The sequence below is a fragment of the Jaculus jaculus genome, chromosome 5 (genome assembly GCF_020740685.1).
Source record: "Jaculus jaculus isolate mJacJac1 chromosome 5, mJacJac1.mat.Y.cur, whole genome shotgun sequence".
Classification (NCBI taxonomy): domain Eukaryota; kingdom Metazoa; phylum Chordata; class Mammalia; order Rodentia; family Dipodidae; genus Jaculus; species Jaculus jaculus.
Window position 1 is genome coordinate 67,675,478 of NC_059106.1, and position 21,449 is coordinate 67,696,926.

At 52.3% G+C, this 21,449-nt stretch overlaps 1 protein-coding gene across 1 annotated transcript in view; it reads left to right on the forward strand.

Annotated features, from left to right (window-relative positions):
• Positions 1–21,449, forward strand: part of Grik3 (glutamate ionotropic receptor kainate type subunit 3) — a 249,535-nt gene that overhangs the window by 179,760 nt on the left and 48,326 nt on the right. The window contains exons 6-9 of the mRNA XM_004665213.3: positions 10,227–10,400; positions 11,086–11,229; positions 16,006–16,113; positions 19,982–20,095. Of these exons, the coding sequence (XP_004665270.1) occupies positions 10,227–10,400; positions 11,086–11,229; positions 16,006–16,113; positions 19,982–20,095 (540 nt within the window). The remainder of the gene's footprint in view (positions 1–10,226; positions 10,401–11,085; positions 11,230–16,005; positions 16,114–19,981; positions 20,096–21,449) is intronic.

Consider the following 21,449-nt stretch of genomic DNA (forward strand, 5'->3'; position numbering starts at 1 on the left):
GAACTGCTTCCCCCACCCCTCCCATCCTGTGTCCACTGCTGGTCTCATGAGATAGCTGGAGTTTGGATCTTGTGCCATCCACACTGAAGTTGCCCCCTCCCTGTCCTCAGGGCTAGCCCACCTGTAGGTTCCAGATGAGTCATATCCAAACTGCAAAAACATTTAGGATCATTTCAACACATTAGGATAATTAGTGGTGGCCTGAGATCAGCAGAATCAAGACATCCTGTGCCAAAGGGGCATCATCACCCAGCTTCCTGGTCTTGCAGCCAAATCCCCTCAGACCTCCCGGGCTCCCGGGCACTGTTCCACCCATCAAGGTCTAGGGTGGTAACAGCGATGTGACCCTCTTCTTGCTGAAATGTATTCTATAGCCCTGGCTGACCCTGCCTTCAAAGCCCTGTAAACCTTTGGCCGGTTTCCTCCATCTGTGGGCACCCAATCAACATTTGTCACCCAAGACCTGGCCAAGCTGATTATGTCAGCCTTCCTCTCCGTCTTCCTCCCTGTGTTTGGCTCTGACACAGCCAGCCTGTACCCTCGGAGCACAGACAACTGGCCGGGGTAGAGGTGGCATGCACAGCACACGGAGACTAATAGCTATGGGGCTAGCAGAAAGGCAGGAAGTTTAAGGCAGGTTTTACAGAAAAGCAGTGTTTGAGGGATGAATGGGAGCTTACCAAGTGAGAGCGGGGAGAAACAGCCCAGGCAGGTTAGCTGTCCAGTGAAACTCTGAAGGTGGCTCACTGTGGGGTGTGAGAGCCAATGTCTTCACCTCCTTGAAGCTTCGCATTACGTTTTAGCATGAAGCCCGCTGTGGTGGGAGAACTTCCACCAGAGCAATGGGTCAGTGCTACCAACAGGAGCTCCCCGTCCTTCCCAGAGAACACTTGCCAGCACACCCCAGTTGTCTCTGTCACCCACCGCACCCTGCGCCCATATAGAGTTCAAGGACACCCTGACCACTCTGATGAGAGCCACATGGAGAGACAGAGACCCTGGAAGCTGGAATTGAAATCAGGTGCCATCCAATGGAGGCCTTCCGGACCCACACTTGCTTCCCTTCTCCCAGCCAGGCTACGCCCCGGAAAGTCAACAGAGGTTTGGAATGAGGAACCTGGTCCCAGCCACATTCTCCAGAGCAAGACTGGAGAAGGCAGAAGCCCAAACCCCAGGGCTCTCCACATTGTCATTGTCCATGGGGACAGAATCAAAGCTCTCAGACAAAGGACCCTGCACCCCAGAGCCCTTCGGTAGCCCCAGGCAGTGCCCTTTTCTCATACTGTGACTTCCTTGATGAAAGCATTCATCTACTTATTTATCCAAAAGCCGTAGACACCTGTTTCCCAAGGTCCCCGCTCTGAGCTGGGCACTTGGGTGGCAGGGCAAACAGAGAAGGGTAAAGCACAAGGTTCTCATGCTCCAAGGCCTCCTTTGTGTGGGCAAGGGTCTTCATCTTCAGTGACCATGGAGTGCCATGGCCGGTGCTCCTTTATGACCCAGTGGAGGATGGGTGAATGAGTGACCAGAGGCCATACAAAGTAGATTGTCACCAGTGAAATCACCACACACTGTCACCCGTCAACAGTCAGTCAAGACTGGGGACGCTGGAGCCGTCTGCCATCTCCAACATGGTGAGATAGGCTCGAGGGTACCATGCATCAACAGTGGCAAGACTCAGGACCACGTGTCAAATACACTAGTTAGGTGCTTCCTGCTTATGCTTCTTGGGATCTCCATACCTCATCCCCTGAAAGATCCAAAGTAATTCCCAGGGTCTGGAGAGATGGCTTAGTGGCTAAGGCGCTTGCCTGCGAAGCCTAAGGACTCACGCTCGACTCTGCAGAGCCCATGTTAGCCAGATGCACAAAGGTGAGGCAAGCGCAAGGGCGCCCATGCCCACTAGGTGGCGCAGGTGTCTGGAGTGCAATCGCAGTGTCTGAGGCCCTGGCATGCCAATTCTCCTTCCTGTCTTTCTCTTACTGTCTCTGAAAAATAAATAACTCTCAGGGGAGCCATGACTCTCCTAGCTTTCTAGAAAAGTAGAAACTGAGGCTCAGAGAGGAGACTAAGCAACAGACAGACAGAGCAGAGAGATTTCCCAGCTGGGAGGTGTCTAAGACAAACCACTGTGTTGACACCTGCCGTTACAGTCTTCCCCAGCCTCTTCTGATCTTCCTCACGATGCCTGGCCGTGGTGATGGTCCCAATGCAGGGGCTTACACTAATGGGCAAAGCAGAGCCCAGCAGCATGCACACGTCCACGGCCCTCCGTCTTCACCCACTGATTTTCCCTTGGAGGCCACCAGGGCGGAGTGTGTGTTCCCCACTGAATGCTGGGAGCCTTGCGTGGGCAGATGGTGCCCAAAGGCTCCCAGCAGATCAGTGACAGAGGTCTGGCCTGCGGCTGTTCCAGGTCTCTGACCTTCCTTCTTTCTCCTTTCTAAACCTTAGGAGAATGGTCCTTTCCAGACAGTGACGTGTATTTTGGGGGCAGGAGGTCCCCAGGGTCATCCCAGAAGCCCCTACTTGTCAGAGCATCCTCTGTGTCGCCCTCAGTCCGCCTCCCTTGTCAAGTCCTGGCATGTCCAGCCCCATTGGCTCGGGACTCTACCTCGTGACTCTCCCTCTCTGGGCCCATTGGCCAGGGGTGGCTGTGTTGAGCACAGCAATGGCATTTGGCATTTATCTCAGGAAACCCACGTCACCAAGTCTTCGCCTCCAAAAAAATTTCTCCAAACTCGCTCCGCCCACGCAGACGACATTTTAATTACCCCAGCTGCCATTATCGGTGGCAGCCAGCTTTGAGCCATTCCCAGATAACCCCGTGCTAATCAGCCCCAGCTGAGCTCCTGGTTCATGTCATGTGTAGGTAAGAGCCTGGAGGTGAAAACAAAAAGAATTATAATAAATTAATAGATAAGCAATCACAATTAATGCCACTTCCCGGCAATAACGGTTATGTCATGGGGAAGATACTTTCATCTGTCATTCCTTAAGGCGATGTTTTCCGCGTTTCAGCTTCTACCCATTCAGACCCATGGGGTGCTAATGAATTAGTCTATTATGTTATGCTGAATGTTTCTAAAAGGTCCCTAGTCGATACTGAATTTAGTGTGTCAACATTTGGCATCGGAAATACATCTTTTTGCCAAGCAACGAAGTTGCCCACAGTTCACTGTGTACAGCACTTAGGGTCTTGGCCCAGGGCAGTTTGGACAAAAGGAAAAAAAAAAAAAAGAAAATTGGAACTGGACAAAGAGGCCTCTTCACTAGCTCTCTGTCATCACCGGCCCCATGTCACCAGGCTGTCACAAGGATGGGGGCACTCTGTGTCACCAGCCCTACAACGCTTTGCAGCAAAGCCCAGACTAGAGGGTAACAAAAGCGAAAGCCACTCTCAGTGCTGCTACCCTACCAGAGCCTCCGTTACAGCCTGGATCTGAAACGTTCCCCAGAGGCTCAGGCTTTTGAGTGCTTGTTCCCCCAGATGATGGCAATATTGGGGGAGGCCGTGGGGCTGAAGCTAGGTCACTAAGGGCAGACCCTTGGAGGTTATCCCCAGCCCCTGGCCCCACCATCCTGTCTATTTTCTGATTTGTCATAATGTAAATGGTTTTTTGTCACACACTGCTCTGCCATGCCTTCCCCACCACGATGTACAAAATCCCATAAACCCAGGAGCCAAATTAAATCCTTTCTCGCTTAAGTTATTCTGCCACAGTGGAACAAAAAGTAACAAATCGGGCTGGAGAGATGGCTTAGTGGTTAAGGCACTTACCTGCGAGGCCTAAAGGACTCATGTCCGAGCCTCCAGGTCCCACGTAAGCCAGACGCACAGGATGCAAGCTCTCAATGTCACACATGTGCACAAGAGGGCACGTGCATCTGGAGTTCACTTGCAGCGGCTGAAGGCCTTGGCACACCCATTTTTTTCTCCCTCCTTCCCTCTCTCTCAAATAAACAAGCAAATAAATAAAAAGGAGTCCTCCAGCAGGGAGGGCCATATCCTGCTGGTCCCAGGGTGAGACAGTGTCTGGCAGTCACCTGGTCTCCTAGACTCTTTAAAAAATAAATAAATAAATAACAAATCCTCCTCCCAGGCTGCAGACCAAATGCTGCACTTGGAAGTGGGAAGGTCAGTGTCGCCAGTGCCCAAGCATCACCCCCTCTACCAAGCAGAGATGCCTCCCTTCACAGAGTCACTTTTGGCCTGTGGGCTCAAACAAGGGTCCTTGAGAGGCCACTGTAGCATCTGTCAAGCCTTAGACATCAGGCCAGCCTGACCCTGAGAAGAGACTGAGCTCCAGGTGCAGAGCTAGCTTCCCCCCCCCCACGGTCCCAGCCCTTCTGTTCTGCTTGGACCCCAAACTTGCATATGCCACTGCAAAACAAAATCTGACCAGCTCCCAGGAGTTTTTTTTAAATCTTATTGTATTTTATTTTTCTCAATTTTTAAAAACATTTTCCATGATTATAAAAAGTATCCCATGGTAATACCCTCCCTCCCCCCACTTTCCCCTTTGAAATTCCATTCTCCATCATATCCCCTCCCCAACTCAATAAGTCTCTCTTTTAGTTTGATGTCGTGATCTTTCCCTCCTCTTGTGATGGTCTTGTGTAGGTAGTGTCAGGCACTATGGGGTCATGGATATCGAGGCCATTTTATGGCTGGAGGGAGTACATTGTAAGGAGACCAACCCTTCCTTTGGCTCTTACATTCTTTCTGCCACCTCTTCCGCATTAGACCCTGAGCCTTGGGAGGTGTGATCAAGATGTTACTCGGTACTCTAGTCACTTCTTTCCAGCACCATGATACCTTCTGAGTCGTCCCAAGGTCACTGCCATCTGAAAAGAGAAGATTCTCTACCCAAAGTGAGAGAGAGTAGCATTAATATAAGCATATGAATATTAAGAGAAGTGCTTACTGGGCAGTTTGATAAGCATAGTATATATACTTATCCAGACATAAGCAGATGTTACACCCCTAGGGATCATGACTACCCCTGTTTTAAGTTTTCAGTATCAGGGATGTATTCCCTCCCTTGGAGCAGGCCTCCAGTCCAATTGGAGGGCAGTTGGTTTCCACCATGACAGACGTGCCACAATTGCACCCATTGGCTCATTTGGCCTGGCTGGCCAATTATAAGGCTTGCAGTGTCCACTGTTGAGTATCTTCACTTGTGTTTTCTCTTTCTCCCATTGAACTACATGTAGAATGGCTTCTTCCAGCTTTATGTCAGCTGGTCTACATGGAGGAGGTTATCAACTCAGTTCCAGGAGGATTTCTCAGTGGCCTTGTAGCCCAAGTATGTGGAGTCTTCAGCAATAGGGTCTTACCATCGATTCCTGGTGGGAAACCAAGGTTCTCGGCAATGGCCTATAATGTTTTGGAGGCATCAGGGACCTCCCTGGCCAACAACTCACTGGGAGGTATCCCATCCTCCCCAGGAGTTTTTTGAGAAAGGTCTTTCAGACATGGATATCAGAGAAGACCCTTCAGGGTATCAGCCTCCACCCCAGGCAATTCACCAAACCTCATAAAACTCTCGTCCTCCCAGGAGGCCTTCTCTCCCCCCAAAAGAAAACTGTTGAAGTTACCTCAAAAACTTACTCACTGGGATGACCCTTCTTTCCACAGTGAGGGCCAGGAATGCTCAAGGAAGGGCTTGTGGAAGACACAAACCTCAGACCCAGGTAGTTGTTACCAGTGAGGTGAAAACTCAGAGGTCCCAGGATAAGACCTGAAGCCCCCTTGACAGATCCTGGTGTGTGTGTGTGTGCGTGTAGAGAAGCACATGTCAAAAAAATCATTTCTTAGAGAATAGCCCCTCCGAATGGTCTGGACAGGCCTTTCTTCCAGAAACTAAGATGAACACAAAGGTTTCCAACCCCACATGAGAAGCTACTATGAATGGGACAGGAAAGTGAGGTGTGAGAATCCAGCTCTCTGAACTATCCTGAGGAGTTTGTACTTTATTCTGAACAGGGGATGTTTTGATAGAGCAGGAAGTGACAGGCTAGACTCGTGGTAAGAGAGATCCCTTTGAAGAGGGCAGTGTCCAGTGAGTTGTCATCATTCCTTGCTGTGTCACCTTTAGCAAAAGCTCCAACAAGCCATGGCAATCGGGTCATTCCTCTGAGGTGGGGTGATAGCCATATCTTCCTTGCAAAGCAGGGGCATGTGTTCAATAACCATGTTAAGGTGCTCAGAATGGGGCCTGTTGGTCTCAAATGGGCAGTATCCAGCAAGAGTTAGCTCATGGTGTCTTGCCAAGGTAGGAGCTAACCCCTGCTCCTCTCCCCCAGTTACCCAGTATTGTCCCTGGGGCTGAATCCTCTGCTGTCACAACGTGACCCAAGACAAGTAGAATATTGTCAAACCACCCAAAATGCTGTCTGTGAACAAGGTGTGTTCCACATGCCTTGGTTAGCCCATTTTCTCCTCATGACAAGCATGGATGGCGAGCATAGCTGACGCAACCAACGACAGGAGACTGTCCGCTGTGATGACAGAGCGCACGGCCTGGGCGAGTCATCCACAACAGGCTGGGTAGCCCGAGAACAAGGTACTGACATCTGGTAAGGGCCTTTGGGCTTCATCACAACATGGCAGGAGGGCAAATGCCCATGTGTGAGGCAGGAAATCAGCTGAATTCCTCTTCTTCAGGAGCTCTTCTCTCCATAACGAATCCATTCCAACTGCAATCTGTTCCTCTTCACTTCTTAAGCAGGTCACCTCCCCACTCTAGCCCTTTTTGCTTTACCTATAAAACGAGGAGGTTGCTATGGAGGTTTTTTTTTTTTTAATTATTAGAGAGAGAAGAGAGAGAGAGAGAATGGGCACACCAGGGTCTTTAGCCACTACAAATGAGCTCTAGATGGATGCGCCTTGTGCATCCTGCTTACATGGAATCTGGAGAATTGAAGCTGGGTCCGTGAGCTTCATGGGCAGGCGCCTTAACTGCTAAGCCATCTCTCCAGCCCTGCTATGGATTTTTAACTGGTATTAAGTGGGGTAGGAGAGACAGTTCAGTGAGTTAAGTGCTTGCCTGGTAAAAGCATGAGGACCTGAGTTTGGATCCCCTGAACTCATGTAAAAACTAGGTGCAGTGGCATGCACTGTAATCCCCTATATGAAAGATGGAGACAGGAGGATCACTGGAACCTGCCAGCCAGCTAGCCTAGCCAAATCAGTGAGCTCCCGGCTTCAGTGAAAGACCCCAGACCCCAACTCAAAAAAAATCAAGCAGAGCCGGGCATGGTGGCACATGCCTTTAATCCCAGCATGTAAGAGGCAGAGATAGGAGAATCATCGTGAGTTCAAGGCCAGCCTGGGCACTGCAGAGTAAGTGCCAGGTCAGTCTGGTCTATAGTGAGACCCCACCTCAAAAAAAAAAAAATTAAGTAAAAAGCCATTAAGGTCCTGATGTCAACCTCAGGACCTCTACATGTACCACACACGTGCACGTAACCATTACACACACATGAGCCTACATATGTATGAACATGCATACGCATACACCACACACATGGAAAGCAATGGTGGAATGGTCCTTACCCTCATCGCCCCCCCCAACTAAGACTGCTGCCATTTAGACGTCTGTCCATCACGGTGCGGACCTTCTCCCCTGCCTCCCCACCCAGCTTCCTCCACTTCTCAAATGCTGGCCTACGGTCAGAGCGGCACACTAGGTCACCCTCAGCATCCGCAGCGGTTGTGCCAAGACTCCCTTGATTCCGAACTCCCTGAACATGCTCAAGTCCCTACTCTAAAATTGCATAATATTTGCAGATGCACTGTACACATCCTCCTATATGAATCATCTCTAGATAATTTGTAATACCTAATGCAATGTAAATGCTGTGTAAATAGGGGTTATACTATATTATTAGGGAATAATGACAAGAAAAAAAAAAATCTCAGCTAGGGAGATGACTCAGTGGCCAAAAGTGCTTGTTGCAAAAGCGTGACAACCTAATCCCCAGAACCCACATAAAGCCGGGCATGAGCACCACATGGAGTTGCAGTGCCCGCACCCTGCACCTGTGGCAGGAGGAGGCGTCATCCAGAGAATTCCTGAGAGCCAGTTAGGCTGTCACTCTCAGCAACAAACAAGAGACCGTCAAGCAAGGTGGAAGGAGACTACAGACATCTTGAAATTATCCTCTGACCTCCGCATGCGCACGCCCATATGTGCACACACACACATACACACACCACCCAGAAGCACAAAGAAAAAAGTCTACATACGCAATATAAAAGGTTAGTTGTTTTGGGCCGGGCATGGTGGTGAATGCCTTTAATCCCAGCACTCGGGAGGCAAAGGTAGGAGGATTGCAATGAGTTCCAGACCACCCCAAGACTATAGAGTGAATTTCAGGTCAATCTGGGCTAGAGCAAGACCCTACCTTGAAAAACCAAGAAGGAAAAATGTTACGTATTTTGCTGCACAGTCGTTTGAATGCACTGATGCGTGTGTTTGGGCTGGGATGAGGCTTTGCTGTCTAGGCTAAGTCTGCCCCAAGCCCTCGCTTCTTTGCAATCTCAAAAGCAGAGAGCCACACAGTACCTTTCAGAAGGGGCACATGGAGAGGAGGTGCAGGAGGAAGGGGAGTTTATTACACCTGGGGACCATCTGAGACTACAGATGCCCATGTAGCACAGATATCTGCTGTATGGGTTCTAGCCTCTGTTGTTTGATTGTCTAAGGCTGGCATTGCTGGGTAGAGGGGGGTATGTTTCCCTGGAGGTATCTGTGGACAGTCAAGTGCAGTCCAAGTGGTTCCCAGCTGGAGGGGGTGTGCAGTGACAGAGTGGGCGAGTCATCCACAACAGGCTGGGTAGCCCGAGAACAAGGTACTGACATCTGGTAAGGGCCTTTGGGCTTCATCACAACATGGCAGGAGGGCAAATGCCCATGTGTGAGGCAGGAAATCAGCTGAATTCCTCTTCTTCAGGAGCTCTTCCAGGGGCAGAGAAGATCTAGGGTAGAGGGGTGCTCAGTGGAGGAAAGTGGAAAAGTACATGGAAAAGAAAGAGAGCGGACAGTGACCCCCAGACTCAGTTTCTCCATTCCTGGCTTGGGACCAGTCTACACTGTCCAAGTATGTTTCCAAAAATCAAAACCATGAGTCCAAAGTAAATGTATATTGAACATGTGTCAGTCAGAAGGAAGCTTCCAGACACGGAGGCTGACAGGCAGCGCGCTGAAGGAACTCATGTTCATAAGGAGCGGGACATAGAGTCAGGCTGCATACAGAATGGATTTATCTCCAACAAAGCAATAAAACCACAGCCTTAGGGATTAGCTTTTTGTACTGGATGCAAATCTACATGCTAACCCAAAGTCTATGCTTTAAAAGCTAACTGCAAAGTCTAACCCAGGTGCATAATGGGGAGCCCTGGGTGGCCTGCACACCATGGTTCCTTGTACAGAAAGAACACGCTACTTCACTTTCACCTGTTTTCCAAGCTGGGGGGTCGTTTCTAAACCTCAGAGCTCCGCTTGGCTCCTGCGGAGGCTGTTTGTTCCTCCATGCCATCTCTTCTCAGCACAGGGGAAGCTGCCTGCTCCCACTGCCTTTCCTTTGGGGCTCGCTGCCTCACCGCCATGCCATCTGACTGAGCTGGGGCTGCAGGAGGGGCCGGGGCTGGGATACCAATCTTAAAGAGCCTGTTCGCTCAGGCTTCCAGCCAGTGCTTGGACAAGGCCCAGGCTGGATGTGACCGAGCCTTAGGGAGTTCACAGGCCAGCTGCTCCTGAGAAGCAAGAATGAAGAGACCCTGGCTGTGACGTGAGGATGAGGGAGGGAAGAGGGTGGTGGCATTTCTTCAGTCCTCTTTCTCTCCTCTGGGAGGGGAGAAAATATTTCCGCCCTTTAGCCTCCCTACGCATAATTTGGAGATTCCCAGCCCCTGGCCCTCTCAAAGTGAGAGGATTTCTTTGGGGCCCGTAAAGGGTAGTGATCCCCATCTTGCAGATAAAGAAACAGGCTGAGCCCTCCTCCAGTTGGTACATGGGGTCAGTGTCACAAGTTCTGAGTGGACTCTGAGTCCAGTGCTCCTTTGGGTGTTTCTGTCACTTCCTGTAGACAAGGTTGTGCAGTGAGCCACAGCTCAGGGGGCAGGGCTATCTAGACTGGGAGGGTGTGGGGGAGGACCGGGGCTTCCAGCGGCAGCCACCATGGACCACACAAAGCCCTTTCTCTCTCTCTCAATCTAGGATCTCTACGCACTTGACCTGGAGCCCTACCGCTACTCGGGGGTGAACCTGACCGGGTTCCGCATCCTCAATGTAGACAACCCTCACGTCTCAGCCATTGTGGAAAAGTGGTCCATGGAGAGGCTTCAGGCAGCTCCCCGAGCAGAATCTGGCCTGTTGGATGGAGTGATGATGGTACACTGGGCAGAAGGGTCCCGGAGCGCCCCCTTCCCTTCTGCCTTCCTTATTTGCCTTTCAGCCTTGTTCAGTCCTCTGTCCTCTTTCCTTTTCTTCCTCCCTGTCTCCTTTCCTTCCTTCATCCCTCTCTCCATGCCTCAGTCTCTTTCCCTCTCTCCTCCTTTTCCCTCCTTATCTTCTTTTCTTCCTTCTCCCTTCCATTTCTTTCTCTCACCCTCCCCCCACACCACTTCTCTTTTGAAGACCTGCCACATATCACCCAGACCCTAGGCTGGGAGCTATAAGCACGAAGATAAATCAGACCGCCCCCCTGCAGGGCTCCCTTTAATAGGGGTCCAGGTCTGTAAGCCACTGGTCATAGACTGTTGAGCTTAGGACCACGATCTTGGGCACGGGGGACTTAGGCTGTGACCGACAGATATGAGGCTGAGTGGCTAGAAAGAAGGCGAGTGTGGCTGTGGCTAGGCAATGGAGGATCTGGCTGACCCGCCGAGAATGGCCCTGGGCGTATCTGCACACCAACAGAATCCCTGAGCTTGGCCTCTCTCCAGGGTCTCCTCTGGACCTCAGGGTCTGTCCTATGCCAGGGGACACTATGAGCTAGTGGGAGGAGCGAATGGGCAGGGCCCCAGGACTCGGGAGCTCAGGAGCGGCGCTCAGACCGGGGCGGGCCTTCCTGCAGACCGACGCCGCCCTGCTGTACGACGCGGTGCACATCGTGTCCGTGTGCTACCAGCGAGCCCCGCAGATGACGGTGAACTCCCTGCAGTGCCATCGACACAAGGCCTGGCGCTTCGGCGGCCGCTTCATGAACTTCATCAAGGAGGTGAGCCCCCAGCCCTGCCAGGCGCACCCCCCCTGAGGCCGCAGGTGTCGTGGGCCTCAGAGCTAGAGCGCTTGAGTTCAGGAGGCGGGACGGGTTGCTGTTGTGTACAGACGTGGGAAAGCCGCCTCGCATCGCTGAGCCTCAGTTTCCCCGGGTGGAACGGATGGATCTTACAGGTGATTGAGAAACCCGGGTCCTTGGCCTGTGGTAAGTACCGGCGGTCAGCATTGTGGACAGACCACAGCGTGGGCCTCATGGGACAACAGCGGAGAATCTTTGCGCGCTTCTGGGTGGTTGGAGCAAGCTACAGAGCTTGCTGGGCCCTCGTCCCTTCGCGGGACGGGGATGGGGCGCATGCTCAGCTCACAAGGATGCGGTGAGGACAAAAGGAGATAGATGCCACATGGGAAGTGCTACGGCAGGAGGAGGTCTGGTGACTGACAGGTGCCTCACAAACTCATCACACCGCAACCATCAGCCAGTCCCCGTCAGGGGTCTTCCCAGGACCCTGCTCTGGCACTGTGGTCACAGTCCCGCCACAGAGCTGATTTCAGAGGGACAGAGAGTCTGGAGCCTTTCCATGGAAACACGGTGTCTGCTTCGTATTCCTAAGTCTTCTCCTGTCACTGTCCTTGTCACCTTTGGGTGCCAGGGCTTCTGACTCCCACAGATGAGGAAGCTCAGGCCCAGCTTGCATGCTGGTGCCGTGGTATGGTTTGGGGTGCGACACCCGTCTCGCCCATTCAATTCAGGATAGCTGTGAAGACAGTAAACGTGTACATGCAGACGGTGTGGCCCAGTGCTTGGCCAGAGTCCAAACCCAGTAACCAGCAGGCAGGGAAAGCTACAAAAGAGAAGGTGTAGGTGAGGCTATCCCAGGCCAGAGGGAGTGGACCATATTCAGGGCAACACCAAGGGTGACTAGGGGAAGCTTTCCAAGGAGATCCAGGTAGATTCTCTGTGAAAGTACTAGGGACCAGAAGGGAAGCAGGCTGCATTGTCTGGGAGGGCTGGAGGTTTGGTTTGGATCTGTGTCCTGCCTGGCACAGCTCTTCCTGCTATCTCTGTTATAATCTGCTATCACTGTGACTTGTTGCTGGATAGTGGGTTGCAGCTAGAGGGTCTTCAAGATGCCACCCTGCCCACCCCTCACCCCTTGGAGCACTTGAGGCTCAGCATGAATCCCTTGAGGGAAACAGATTCACCAACCTAGAAAGGGTTCTTGCACCCCCCTCCCATTGCTGACTAGCACAAGTTGGGGTGGACGCTCCTGTCTGTCCCTTATAGAACCTTTCCAGAAACATTCCTCTTCTCCTCTTGTTAGGGCGGTGGGGGCCGAGGCTGACAGCCAGGAGATGCCCATGGCTCACAGCTGGCCATGCGCCAAACCCAGGTGCCCCGTGGAGCTCAGCACAGCCTTCCCTCCGTCCACTTCCGTGTTGCCTGTCTCGCCATCTGACTGCGTGACAGTAAATCATTTTAAAGAGCTGGCATTTCTGAGAAGAGCTGGAAAATACCAGGCCGGAGTTCAGAGCGTGTGAAGCATCTTTCATTTAGCAAGCCCTGAGCTGCGGCTGGAGGGGGCGGGTGGGCTGAGAAATGTCATGGGGAGGAGCTGCCCGTGGCTCCCTGCCCTGCCCCTGCCCACCCGCCTACAGACCTGCCGCACCTGCTGGCATTTAATTCCTATGTAGCTGACAGGGAGGAAGATCTCCTCTGAAGGAGCAAGGCAGGCTTCAAGGCACCCGCTGAGATGTCCCCTGGGGGCCCCACAGATAGCCAGAGGACAGGACGTGGGGGCTTCAGTAGGAGAGGAAAGGCCCGGGGACTAGGGAACGCCAGCCTGAGGGAAGCCAGGCCTCCCTGTGAAGTCATAAACAGGGCTTTTCACCTTCTCTGGTGCTCTTTTAATCCCTGTCCCCTCGGCTGCCAGCTTCTTCAAGTCCCTGTGAGCTTTCCTGGCTGCACTTTGGGTGTCCATCCCCAAGCTGTCTTGCCATGGGACTGTAGAGAGAGAGAATCTGCCCTGGCCCATGGGTATAGGCATTCTGCATGGTTCAGTCCCTCTTTGGACGTCAGTGTCTGCATCTGAGAAATGGGAGCCACGATGGGGCCCCTCTCCCCCAACGGGATCACAGTGGGAGCTCAGTGAACTCCTGCAGGGGAAGCTCATAGACCTCTGCAGTCAGCTTCCTCCTGGAGACCAGCCTTGCCCACAGACCTGCTCTTCCTTCTGTAGACTAGAGCCACATCCACTTCTAGGGGAAGAAATCTAGCTCACAGCACTCCTTCATTCCCACAGGCATTGTGCTGAGCACTTGGGCCAGCTCTTTAAGTACCTGTGACAGTGGGCACCATGTGCCCTCCTGCCACACAGACAGCTGAGCTGTTGGGAGAAACCCACTCTCTTAACGCCTTTTGTTTTATGGCCTTCTGGGTCCCTCCTGCATGCTGCCTCTGAATCATACACCTCTTGCCTATCTATGCCTTTTTTCTTTTTCCTGGTTGGTTTATCGGCAGACGAGACAGGACCTTGTTAAATTGCCTAGGCTGACCTAAAACTTGAAATCCTCCTGCCCCAGCCTCCCAAATGCTAAGATTATCAGCATGTGCCACCATTCCTAATTACCATCTACCCTTTTATTCAGGAAAGTTTAAAGAGCTTCACCACTTATTTAGAGCTTTATTTAGGATGCAAAGATAAGCACCCGGCATCTGTAAACCTGAAAAGTGAGTGTGTGATGGGTACTGAGGCACATCCAACCAGGGAGAGGCCAGGAGCCTTGCTTGGAATCTGCAGGGTGAGCAGGAACCCAGTGTGCCCAAACCAGTATTCAGCCAGACTTCCAACATATATCTGCTACCCACACCTCTGCTCCTTCCCTTCCACTCACTGGCCCGACCAGTCTGTGTGGGACCCTCGCTGTCTCCCTGCTCCTTTGCAATCCCACGTGTGCTCCCCGGGACGCCAGGATGTGTGGTGGGCCTTCTTTTCCCACGAGTTTACTTACCTGTGAGCCAGCAGCCAGCCTGAGTCTCCGGAGGAGGAAGAGGAGGCAATGGGTCCAAACCAAGGGATAGGGATTTAGGACCAGGGTTCTGGCTTCATTGTGCCTCTTGTTCAGTGAGAGCTTTGCAACACCCGCATTCTTCCCCTTGAGGTTGCTTCTGCATCTGCTAACATTGGAATAATGTTCCTCACCTGACCACCATCCAGGGCTGCTGGGGAGGGTGTGACCCTGGGCCCATGGGAAAGATATGGTCTAGAATAGTCAACAGACCTTCTCTGTAGAGGGGCAAGTTGCAAGACTCCCCCAAAACACGGAGGCATGGCTGTGCATTCATCGTCCATTCACAAGCACGGGCAGCAGCTAGTTTGGCCCACCTTGGCCCAGGAGATGGGTTCTGCACAGTTCCACCCGCCTCTGCATTAATATATTAATAACAAGAAAAACATCCACAGAAGCCAGGCTGGGGACATGGCTGAGTTACATAACATGCTTTCTGTGCAAGCATGAGGATCTGATGGTGGAACCTCTGTAGGAGCCGGGTGTGGTGGTCTGTGCCTGTAATCCCAAAGCTGGGTAGGTAGAGACAGAAAGTACCCTAGAACTTGCTGGGCAGCTACTGTGACTGAATGGATGAACTCTAGGTTCAGCAAGAGACCCTGTCTCGAAAAATAAAGTGGCGGGTGATTGCAAAAGACACCCAGTATCTTTAAGCCTCTACAGGAATGCCCATACATTGTGTGTTCATATGCATGCAAACACATATACATATACATATAAACAAACATGCACATGCAAAAAATACTAAAATAAAATAAGAGAAGGTGCCTTTTTCAAGTGCTCATTTGGCATGCCCCAATTCAGTATTTTATTTTTTTTTATGTTTAATTTATTTGCACACAGAGACAGAGGGAAGTGAGCCTGATCCAGCATTTAACCTGATCTTTACGACTGTAGCATTTTGGTAAAATGGGTATCACTGGGGCTGGAGAGATGGCTTCACCATTAAGATGCTTGCCTGCAAAGCCAAAGGACCCGGGTTCTATTCCCCAAGACCCACATGAGCCAGATGCACAAGATGGCACAGGCGTCTGGAGTTCATTTGCATCAGCTGGAAGCCCTACTGTGCCCCCTTCTTTCTCTCTCTCAAATAAATAGTATTTTTTAAATGGGTACCAGTGTTAGTCCCATTTCATAGCAGAGGAAACTTGGGGCAAAGAGGTGAAATGGATCACTCAAGACCACAGAGCTGTCACTGAACCCAGCAATCTGAACCCAGAGGTTCCAACTGTGGCGTGCATGGAGCCGGGGCCAGGGAGCCCAGGAGACCTTGATCTCCCTCTAACCTTGCTGCCCCAAGAATCTTGTTTTGTATCTGCAGCCAACTGGACCCATTGCTGTCTCTGCCTCGTAGTGGTGTCTCACCTGCCCCAACCTTACCTGCCTGCTTCCCAGCCCCTCCCTGGGGGATCTGACACAGTCCCTCTTTCCCATGACTTCGGGGCGGGGGCTCATCTGAGCGCGTCCAAGATCGATGTTTTACACGAGAAGGTGCGAGTGTAAAGCTGGCTAAAGAGCATAATAGAATTTATGGAAATTGCTGGCTCGCACCGCAGCCCGAGCAATGATGGAGGTGATTATTAATTAATCATGGTCTTGGGGGAACAGTATCAGTGCAAGGAGTAATTAAAATGAAGCATTGTACAGTTGTACCGAATGATGATTTATGAGCCCGAGGAATTGCTGCTCTGCCCTCTCCCCTCCTCAGGCTCAATGGGAAGGATTAACCGGACGGATTGTTTTCAACAAAACCAGTGGCTTGAGGACTGATTTTGATCTGGACATCATCAGCCTGAAGGAGGATGGCCTGGAGAAGGTGCGTGGCTCCCGGGAAGGCCTGGCAGAGGGGCAGGGCTGTGGTAAGTCCCCTCTGGCTGGTGCTAGGCAGAGGCACAGAAGCAGAAGGCAAGGCCCAGTGCAGCCATCAGAGATCTGTGGACTGAGCTGAGACTCTTGACTCAGTCACATGATGGGGTGCTGAGCTCAGGGGTCTGGCTAAAGGAGACACCCAACCTATCACTCTGTGAGCCAGGCCCTTCAGGGCTACTTAATCTGTGATATATAATCAAAGGCTCGTGGTACAGAGTGTCTATAAGACCCTGCACGCTGGCACGGCCCAGGGGCACATATGTTATTGGGCAAGAGGAACTTTCAACCCCCTGCCATGGGGGTAGTACGTACACTGTCATTGGAGGTGTCAGCAAAGATGGAGTGATTGCTTGTCTGAGTGTCCGTTGCTTTTCTGAGGAACTAGAGGTGACTCTCACCGACTTGGGGAGAGGTTAGAATACATGAAGTCTTGTCTGGGCTTCCCCATTCCAGCTTCTCAGGCTACAGATTCCAGAGAGTTTGGTTAAGGGAAGTAGACCCATCTGACCCTGGGACCTCTCATCTGGACAACACAGAAATGTTCTAAATCCCATACCGATCCCTGGGAGCTTGCAGAGTGTTTTGTTAAAGTCAGGATGCTGGACCAAGAAGGGTGATTTACCAGGAACCTCCAATTCTCAGCGTCGGCAGGGACTCAGTTACAATCATCCCATACCAGCTGGTCTCTAGGAGCCAGCCAGGCACAGCTCCAAATGAGAGACGGCATGTGTAAGATGTGGGGGGTAGGGGGTTTGAAGGGCCCCTCTCTGCTGTTACTGAGGACGGCTTCCTCTCTCTTCTCTCCTCTCCTCTCCTCTCCGGTCTTCTCTCCTCTCCTCTCCTGTCTTCTCTCCTCTCCTCTTCGGTCTTCTTTCCTCTCCTCTCCTGTCTTCTCCACAGTGCTATGCACACACTGCTCAGCCTTTGCTCCGGGTAATGATAACACCTTCCTCTGGCTTCCTCCCTCACTCTTGAGCCCTCCAGCCATCCTGAATGTGTGCATGGATGGAACTTCCCCAGGCTCAGCTCTGCAGGCTCCCACACTGCCTTTCACACCTTAGTGCTATGCTGTAGCCCTTCACTGGGGCATTTAGGGTTCTTCAAGGAATTCTCCAGCTGGCCTCCCTAGATCAATTTCCACTACTCCCTGAGACACCCCTTAATAGAGTCACACGTCCACCCTACCGTACCTCTGGGCCTGTGCCCACACTGGTGCCCTGGCTGTAGGAACAGAGAGACCTATCTCTCAGGCAAGGACCTGACTCGGCTCACACTGCTAGCCTCAGTTTACCTCTGGCCATGGTTCCTCCACTACCTCCTGAGTTTCTTATTCACTGAGTAGGGAAGGGGTGGCCAAGAAGCATCATCATTCCTCTACAATTATTTCATTCCACATATGGCACAAGTCCGCAAGGATGGTGGCTGAGACCAACCTAGGCCAGTTGGTGTAATCTGCTCCGTGAGTTTTCTTTTCTTTTTTATTTATTTGAGAGCTACAGACAGAGAGAAAAAGATAGAGAAAGAGCATGAGCACATCAAGGGCCTCCAGCCACTGCAAAAGAACTCCAGACATGCGCCACCTTGTGCATCTGGCTTATGTGGGTTCTGGGGAATCAAGCTTCAAACTGGGATCCTTAGACTTCACAGGCAAGCGCTTAACCACTAAGCCGTCTCTCCAGTCCCGTGAGTTTTCATCAAGCAACCTTCCAGGTTCCATTAAACTCCCACAGTGCTGGAGAACAGCCTTCCTCATCCACAGTACTTCAGCCAATACAGAGTTCACCCAGACAACTGTCCTATGTTTCTATTTTTTTCCGTGCCTCTGTGTGTGTGTGTGTGTGTGTGTGCGTGTGTGTGTGTGCGCGCGCGCGTGCGTGCGTGTGCATGTGTGGTGTAAGCAAGTGTGTGGGCCCTTGTGGTACCTGCACTCACCCTCACCTACAGGGGGCGCACTCGCCTCTGTCGGTGTCCTGCTCCATCAGGCCTCCTCTCAGTCATATTTGAGCTGAAGCCTCCTACTGGTCTTGGAACCTGCCATTCTTTTCATGAGCTCCGAAGACTCACGGGTTTCTGCTGTCCTGACTGGAGCTGCGGTGCGTGTGGCCACTCGAGCTAGTCAACATAGGTTCTGGAGTTTCGACCTCTGGTGGTTTCAGCCGTCCTCGGATCCTCAAGCCTGTGCAGGAAGCATACTTACCCGCCAAGCCCTCTCTGCAGCCCAGCTATCCTATTTGCTGCTTGTCCGGCATCTCATCCAGAAGGATAGCACAAAATTCTAGGGATAGAAGATAGATGGCACACCTGCCACTACTCTCTGCCCCTGTGCCTGTGGCAGGCATCAGTAATTGATCACTGGGGCACTCGTTCCATCTGCGCCCACCTGCAGCATCCTTTTCCTAGCAGTCCTCTAGGCAGCCAGTACAAATTGACCGTAGCTAATATTGGAGAAAAACTCTATTATCCCTGGATGGAGGTCAGCCTGCAGGGCACCCATGAGAAGCTCCTGGTCACGGCCACCCAGACTATGAGCAGAGAGCCTCCTCGCTCCTAAATGAAATGATCTTTCATTTCCCCCATAGCACCCATTGCCTAGCAGGGCCCACAGTCAAGAGTTCAGTAGAACTTCACAAAGGAGGCTCTCTCTGCCAGCCGTGTGCCTCTGGACACATATTTGCTGAGTGTCTCCTGTACCCAGTCCTGCGCTCAGCACCCTAGTACTGAGCTTGGCCCGCTTCAGAGAAGATGCCTTTTGGATGCTGTCTGCCTGACTCTTCCTCTCCATGTGGTCCTGGTGGTCTATACAGGCTGAGCCCCCAGCACAGCCCCTCTGCCTCTTACGTCCTCGGCTCTGTTTGCTAAGCTGGGGCAGAGCTGATCGAGCCAGCTCTAGCCGGTGGCTTTGGGAGGATTAAGGCAGAATTACTCAGGCATAATTACACATCTCTCTGCTATCTGCTTTACACAGCTCTCTGAGTGGGCTGTTTGCACTTGGCCTCTGCGGTTAATTGATTAGGTTTCCTGAGTACCCCCAACTGGGCCAAGGACAGAGTGAGCATGCTGATGCTTTCCCTGAGAGAGGGGTGGGGTGGCAAGATGGGGCCTGACTTGGCAGAGTTCAGTCAGAGAGCATTTGCAAGTAGTTGCTTTAGGAACATCTTTCGAACTTGGCCCTTTTCTTCCCTACCTCCCGTCATTAGTCAATAAGGATGCTATAGGAAGAGTTGCCTAGAGTAAACAGGATATCTGTCCACTTTAGAAGTAAAAGTACAAAGCACACTGTGTTCAAGCCCCAGTGAGGTCTGCCCTCCTTATACTGGCATTCCCAAACAGCTTCCAAGATGGCATGCCCACTGTTCCTCCTATACTCAGGCCACACATGTGGGGCACACCTTCCTCTACTCAGACCAAGTGGGGTTTTGTGAGGCACTGGGCCTGCAGTGGACACTGGAGCCGAGACCCAAAGAGTAAGCAGCTGGGTGCCCAGTGTCTTTGCTAGCAGGTGTCCATGGATAGGACCTGGCCCCAGACCAGAATTCCTTGACCCCCTCCATCCCTGCCAGACATCTGCTTCCCGAGGTCCCTGAAGCTCCCTTACATGTCCTGTTCAGCTGGGGTGAATGTGACACGGCAAGGGAGAGGGAAGAATTCAAGAGAAGCACACCTGGAGAAGTAGAGAGGTCTGCAGAGTCGACCCAGAACTGTTCACCCAAGACGTGCAGGCAGTGACAGTGACGGCAGCGATGCCTTGTTGATATGACAAAAGAGAGGGTAGACTGAGGACTCAGCACCTGTCTTGCATCTGTCTGTCCATCCAGGTTGGGGTGTGGAGTCCCGCCGATGGTCTCAATATCACCGAGGTTGCCAAAGGTCGAGGGCCTAACGTCACCGACTCTCTGACAAACAGGTCGCTCATTGTCACCACAGTACTGGTAAGAGTTACGGCCCCTGCCAGAGGGGCTGTGTGGTCCGGAGGGTAACCAGCCATCTGGATTGGAGAGACGCCTCCCTCCCTCACCTGCTAAATCCTGAGTGCCTCTTGGGAGGTTCATCAATGGAGCTGCACCCGCTCCTCTCAGTGCCTTCTGCTCGCCTCCCTATTCCTTCCTGCAGCAGGGCTGACCAGCGGTTCACTCTCTGCCTCTCTCCTGACCTACTTCAACAGGAAGTAGCTGGTGTGGTCCCCCAGGCTCCCCTACACCTTGCAGTTCCAGGCCCCTGTGTCCCCACCGAACTAACCAGTGCTGTACCCACTCCCCCTGCCTCGCCCCCGGAGTGGCTGCAGGGTGAGCAGAGGCTCGGGACAGAACCTCCTAGCATCACCGCGCTGCTCTTGAGGATGCAAGTTAGGCCACCTCGGGGGAGGTAACCCGGTCACAACCCAGTCAGAATCTGATCCTTTGAGGACAGTTCTAGCCCTAGGCAGGGTCTCCTAGGAACAGTACTAGATGGCTGCTAGATCCGTAAGGCTCACAGCTGAACTCGTTCTTCCACACAAACATGAGCTGAGCCTGTTTGGGATTAGGAGCGCCTCTCATCGGCAGAGCCTGGGCACAGGTTCGGCCGCGGGGCTGGGTGCCTTCCCGGGTACATGAGCAGGATGTTTCCCGCTGCCTCCTCAGCAGCAGCAGCAGCTCAGCCAGACTCCACTGGACAGTTTTCCCCTTGACGCGACTCGTGTGCATGTGTGTGGTGGCTAAGTGGTGGGTGCCATGAACAGATAGGGAAGCAATGGTCAAATCACCCATTCTCCTGGAGATCCCAAGGACATTGCGATACTGTCCATGTTGGTGCGTCTACATCTCAGTCTCCAGGGTTCTGACCGCTGAGAGAGGCCATTCACGGCCACCGAGGTTAACGGTGACTGCAGGAAGGCTGTAATGGAACTAGAGGAAGAGAGATGGGAGACACCAGTCCCCCTCTTTGAGCCGAGTTCCCCCCAATCTTCCCAACAACCATACATCCTTTACTGAGTGTGAGAGTGAGAAGCACACACACACACGCGCGCGCGCGCGCACACACACACACACACACACACACACACACACACACAGAGAGAGAGAGAGAGAGAGAGAGAGAGAGAGAGAGAGAGAGAGAGAGAGAATAGGCTCCAGGGCCTCCTTTAGCCGCAAATGAACTCCAGACACATGGGCTACATTGTGCATCTGGCTTTATGTATGTACTGGGGAATTGAACCCAGACCATCAGGCTTTGCAAACAAGCACCTTTAACCACTGAGCCATCTCCCCAGCCCCCTTATTGGCCTTTATGAATCCACTTTTTTTG